The sequence below is a fragment of the Leguminivora glycinivorella genome, chromosome 14 (assembly GCF_023078275.1).
Source record: "Leguminivora glycinivorella isolate SPB_JAAS2020 chromosome 14, LegGlyc_1.1, whole genome shotgun sequence".
NCBI classification, from domain to species: domain Eukaryota; kingdom Metazoa; phylum Arthropoda; class Insecta; order Lepidoptera; family Tortricidae; genus Leguminivora; species Leguminivora glycinivorella.
This window is the reverse complement of record NC_062984.1, coordinates 17968044-17974246: the sequence shown is the minus strand read 5'-3', so window position 1 is coordinate 17974246 and position 6203 is coordinate 17968044. Positions and strand designations below refer to the sequence as shown.

General features: G+C 39.9%; 1 protein-coding gene across 1 annotated transcript; it reads right to left on the bottom strand.

The window, feature by feature from the left end:
- Positions 1 to 806: 806 nt before the first annotated feature.
- LOC125233163 lies at positions 807 to 2768 on the bottom strand. Its single transcript, XM_048139050.1, has 3 exons — positions 2660 to 2768; positions 2050 to 2180; positions 807 to 1011 (listed from the first exon to the last, which is right to left on the bottom strand). Exons 1-3 carry the CDS (start codon positions 2763 to 2765, stop codon positions 832 to 834), a joined length of 417 nt encoding a protein of 138 aa, XP_047995007.1. The 5' UTR covers positions 2766 to 2768; the 3' UTR covers positions 807 to 831.
- Between the last annotated feature and the right edge of the window lie 3435 nt (positions 2769 to 6203).

Genomic DNA, 6203 nt, shown 5'->3' with positions numbered 1-6203 from the left:
CTAACATGGGGGGTGGACGTTTGTATGGAGCATTTCGCGACTTTAAAATTTAACTCGAGCGAAGTCGCGGGCAAAAGCTAGTAATATAAGTATAAAATTCAATGTAAAACTGTTTTAGGACTATTAGGATCTCAAACACAAAACTGTATGCCATTACCAAACAATGTAAATATGTAAATATGTATGTAAACACGAAAGTTACCAACCTCTTAAAACTGACAAAATAAATTCAGAATAATAATTACCTGGTTCAGTAAGCCTAGCACATGATTGCCGCGGGAGTAGGTCGTCGCGAGATAGATATAGATAGACATAATTAAGGGCGGGTAGTCTATGTATGTCGCGGCGACATACTCTCGCGGCAATCATGTGCTAACCCTGCAGGAAGAGGTTTCTTTACTGGAACGTCTCTAACCATCGATAGAGGGTCATCTAGTGACCTGGCGAGAGACCCGGCAGGGTGTAAGGTGGCAGGTCCTTAGTATCTTTGATGGTCACTGTGACCATTGACCCTCTCTGAAACAATTGAGAATACCTGGCTCCGGCAGAGGTTTCTTCACCGGCACGTCTCTGACCATAGACACGTAGAGGGCCATCTCGTGACCTGATGGCGAGATCCCCGGCAGGGTGTAAGGTGGCAGGTCCTTAGTATCTTTGATGGTCACTATCACCATTGACCCTCTCTGAAACAATTGAGAATACCTGGCTCCGGCAGAGGTTTCTTCACCGGCACGTCTCTAACCATAGACACGTAGAGGGCCATTTCGTGACCTGCCGAGATCCCCGGCAGGGTGTAAGGGGGCAGGTCCTTAGTATCTTTGATGGTCACTATCACCATTGACCCTCTCTGAAACAATTGAGAATACCTGGCTCCGGCAGAGGTTTCTTCACCGGCACGTCTCTGACCATAGACACGTAGAGGGCCATCTCGTGACCTGGCGAGATTCCCGGCAGGGTGTAAGGTGGCAGGTCCTTAGTATCTTTGATGGTCACTGTCACCATTGACCCTCGCTAGAAAAAATATTGCGAGGTAGTTAAGTCATCGGATATAAATTATATCAGAGCTAGCACAGTGCTCAAACAATCTGAGTAATCTACTTTCATGACTTTCATGTCTAGAAGGCGGGGGGTTTGTTCTGATATTTTGACGCGATTACTATACTCATAGACCTACATATTTGACAGACAACTTAGACAATCCTTAACCCTTTGTATGCGCCCTGTCAATTTTGATCTGAAATAGTGACCTTGACATTTAAAACAAAGTGACATTCAAAACATACACACACTTGACATTTAAAATTCACACGCACGGATCCGTGTCTAAGCATACGAGGGGTTAAGTTGAGCTCGATGACCGGGTCTGGTCTAGCGCGTAGTGACCCTTTCATTTGTGTGATGAGCAGATAATTATACTTGTTCCTGTATTACAACCTCCTGCAACTGTTCTCCTGTCATAATCATAGAGTCCTAATATAAAAAAAACTGGCCAAGAGCGTGTCGGGCCACGCTCAGTGTAGGGTTCCGTAGTTTTCCGTATTTTTCTCAAAAACTACTGAACCTATCAGTTCAAAACAATTTTTCTAGAAAGTCTTTATAAAGTTCTACTTTTGTGATTTTTTTCATATTTTTTAAACATGGTTCAAAAGTTAGAGGGGGGGGGACACTTTTTTTTCCTTTAGGAGCGATTGTTTCCGAAAATATGAATATTATCAAAAAAACGATTTTAGTAAAGCCTTATTCATTTTTAAATACCTATCCAACAATATATGACACGTTAGGATTGCAATGAAAAAAAAGTCACTCCCCACTTTACGTGTAGGGGGGGTACCCTTATAAAACATTTTTTTCCACTTTTTGTTTTTGCACTTTGTCGGCGTGATTGATATACATATTGGTACCAAATTTCAGCTTTCTAGTGCTTACAGTCACTGAGATTATCCACGGACGGACGGACGGACGGTCAGACAGACATGGCGAAACTATAATAGTTGACTACGGAACCCTAAAAAAAGCGTTTTTTGCATATTATGACAACAAGAAGTGAACCTTAACAGTGGTTGTTTCCTTCGTACTTTTATCCTTCTTAACCGCTTTGGACTTCAACGTGTCATCGTCTTCAGCATCCCAAGTGAATGGCGGCACCTCCGCTGCTATTTCCTCCCACAGGTCCTCATGACCTGAAAGTACTCAGATTCAGATGCCTTATTTACTTTCAATCCGCGAGAAGGGAGGGAGCAATGAACTGTCGCCTGCGATTTTTCCTGACTAAAGTGACAACTCTTTAAGAAAAGACCATAATTTTCATCTTAAATGCCGGCAATGAACACCTGATGCCTGTGGTGTTGTAATCGCTTACCATCTGCTAGTTTGCCTCACATTATGAAAAAATAATCGGTCCTTGAAAACTTGAATAAAAAAATAAATGTTTGGAATATATCAAGTGACTTAATGACTAAAAGACTATTAGTCTGTCGTTCATATCCAATAAGTTAACCTACATTATTTATTTTCATTTGGAGTTTTTACTCGACTGATTGTTAACTTTACTGTCTAAAGTCCTATAAAAGTAAGCCTAATTGATATACTTACTCGAAAATCAGAAAGCCTTACAAATAATAAATATAATATGAGTACCTAAAATAACGATAGACCATACCTTCTGGCCAAATATTTACTTCCATTGATCCAGTCAGAGAATGTATAATTTTAAATTCCATCATTTCTTCGTCTTCAATACAGTTCGACTCTTCATCAGAGTTCATGTCTGGGGCCGCAAGTTTCAATAGCGCCTACACATTTTTAAACAGCAATTAGCAAATTGTGAAAGTAATTCGTTGCTATAACACTCTGACAGGCGTCTGCTTTTTTTGGCAACAACGAACGGGACAACTTTTAATTTGTTTTTAATTGCCTAGACTATTGATATCTGAAACTTAAAAAGGTCAAAAAAGTTAGAATTTTATTTAAATATTTCAGAAGAATAAAAAGGCACGTGCAATTTAAGAAGTTTTGAACGCAAACAGCGACCGATCTCAATAGGAGCAAAGTCCGTATAAATGTGATTCTAAGACCCAATCTTAAAGTTGTTAACTGCGCTATTGCGGCAGAATATTAATACTGTTTATTACTAAGTTGTCTGCGTCGTTATTTAGTAATGACTGGAATCTGTTGTAATAGAGTGGCCCATCGGAATTTACAATGGGATAGTGTTGCTAGTGATGTATTGTGAGATCTTTTATAGTTTGTGTATTTGTATAATGCGATTTTCAATGCAGATTCATAAGGGAAGAATGGTCAAAACTAACAAAATCTAACCAAAATGTATAAAAACTACATAACAGTAATCATAATGAAATGCTTTAAATGTCAGGATAATATATGATAGCTTGGCACTATCACAGTATTACGATATTGTTAAACTGTGGCACTATGACGAGATCTAAAATAACACCGTTTGACGTAAGAATTTCAAAGAACACAAATTAGTTAATCCCACTCTCAAATCTGGTCCAAAACCTCCAATTATGGTTCGAAACCAGGAAACTAACTCTGAAATCTTATTTTCGGTCGAAATATCAGACAATGGCTTGCGGTGTATTGTACTTTTAGAGATGAAAAAAAAACACAGGCAACATCAAGAAGAATAATTAAATTAAATGCATAATGTAAAATTTGCTTATGGTTGGATGTGGCAGGCCCAGACGGAGATGGCGCGATCTTGACACTGTCATGATTAATTGCCCAGAAATATTTCACCAACGAAACCTGTGAAAATCACGGGCAGAGGCCTTTGCCCAGCAGTGGGGAAAAACTTACAGTTCTAATATTAATTGCACTGTCTTAAGTGGTTTCGTAGCCAGTAAGTAGTTATGGGAAAGAGTGTGTGTGTTGTTTGTCCGCCTTTCACGGCAAAACGGAGCGATGAATTGTCGTGATTTTTTAAGAGGAGATACTTGAAGGGATTCAGAGTGACATAGGCTACTTTTTGTCTCTTTCTAACGCGAGCAAAGCCGCGGGAAAAAACTAGAATACATATTAGAATGTTAGTAGCCAAAATTAACTTTTATGTTCGTTTTGTTTACCTAAAAGTAGGGTTATTATTTCTAAATTTCCATAAATGCAACGCGTATGGTGCAGCATTGGCCAGATTGCAGCGGCGCTTGGGAAACGCAAATTACCGCCAACCACCAGTTAGCGGTATAATAGTTTACGCTATTATGTGCTTTGCTTCTAAAATAGGTTGCGTGCATGAATGAAGAGTTTTAGTGAATGAACTATCCTTTATATAGCCTCGTAGCGCCCACTATACAACATTTTTGCTAGGGAATTTTGATTCTTATTGTACTTGAGATTTAATTCAATTTCATTTGTTCGAAAAAAATTAGAAACAAAAGAAATTATATTTTATTTGTTTACATGAAAGTTAAAGTTCCATTGAAACCAAATGTACTTCAGAAAGTACATTGGGCGCCAAGAGCTTAAAATGTGTTGCTAAAAGTGGTTAAGGTGGTATGTAAGAAACAGAAGTTACAGAGGTACCACCGGAGATGTCACCATAGCAATCGATGCTCGTTGTTTTCCTGTTGCTGGTTTTGTAGGTGCTCAAGACCAGAAAAAGGAAGGCTCTTTCTCCCTCTCTCTCTCTCTCTCTCTTTCACATTATCTCAACTCACCTTACAAAGAAGTAGTGGCCACAGGTGCACCACTGGAGATGTCACCGTAGCTATTGGAACTTGCTGTTTCCCTGGAGCTGGTTTTGTTGGTGCAGGACTCAGTAGGGGAGAAAATGGGAGAAGGGGCGCTCCTGTTGCGTCGACTGGCACTTGGTCGCTGACCCACACACAGCGCCAAGCGCCGAGGTAGTATAGCCGGACTAAGTAGCAACCTGAATAAATGATTAACTTTTAAACAGGGAGATAGCAATAACCTAAACACAAAATTAAAATTTTGAAAAAACCTCCGATTTAGTGGACCGATTTTCATGAAACATGGCTAAGAACACTCCCGACTAACTCAGCTTTCAAACAAAAAAAAACTAAATCTAAATCGGTTCAACCGTTCGGGAGCTACGATGCCACAGACAGACACACACACACACACACAGACAGACAGACAGACAGATAGACAGACAAATAGACAGACACGTCAAACATATAACACCCCGTCGTTTTTGCGTCGGGGGTTAACAATACAGGATAGGTACTGACATCGTCATTCGTGATGATGTTTATTAATTCCTTCCACGTTTGTAGTACCTATAGGAACGTTTCACAATAATATCGCTTACGTTACGACATGCAATTCTTCTAATATTTCTGATGACGCTAAGAAATCGAAGTTGTGTTTGACAACCTTTTATGACTTGATTAACAAATTGGCAGTATTTTCTCGAGCTTTACGGATTTTATTGAAATAGGTAGCTGCCATACAAGGCAGAAGCATGTCGTTAGCAACATTCTCGTTGAATGCCCCTATACATATAGGTCCGATTTGAAGAATAGAATAGAATAGAATAAACATTTATTTATGAACACAGGCAAGACAAAGTACACATAATAACAACAAGACAGATAGGAATGAAGTGCCACGAAATGGCCTCATCTCAGCGTGTTGCTGGTGACTTTCAGCGCTGATCTTCCGATGAGACCATCAAGTGAGAAAGATTCACGGAGGGTAACAGACAGAAGAAATACAAATCACATACAAGAACGTGCATGAATTTGCTTGGTTCTTCGTTCTTACGTACTTTACTAAACGAAGTTCAAAGTTGATGACTACTAAGTTAGATACATGGCTCAAGTATATACCATTTCTAGACAGCAGCGGGCGATGCTGAGCGCCACCTCCCGGCTTCGTTCCTGGTGAATATATGTGGTACCGCGGCCGCCAACCTTCTGGCAACACAAAGGAAAAGTTCTCCCATTGATGCTCCACCTGCAAAATTACATTCACTATTCATAAAGGCCAATGTGGGGGAAATAAGTAATTTAGCCTTTTAGTCACAGCCAGAACCTTTCGTCAAGAAGCCCCTTGTAAACCTAAGTACTTACCTACTAGTTTAATGACAGTTTTATTAATCCCAGACGCAAAAAACGACGGGGTGTTTGACGTGTCTGTCTGTGGAATCGTAAACTCGGCAACGGATGACCCGATTAAGATTTGGTTTGTTTTTGTTTGAAAGCTGAATTGGTCGGGAGTGT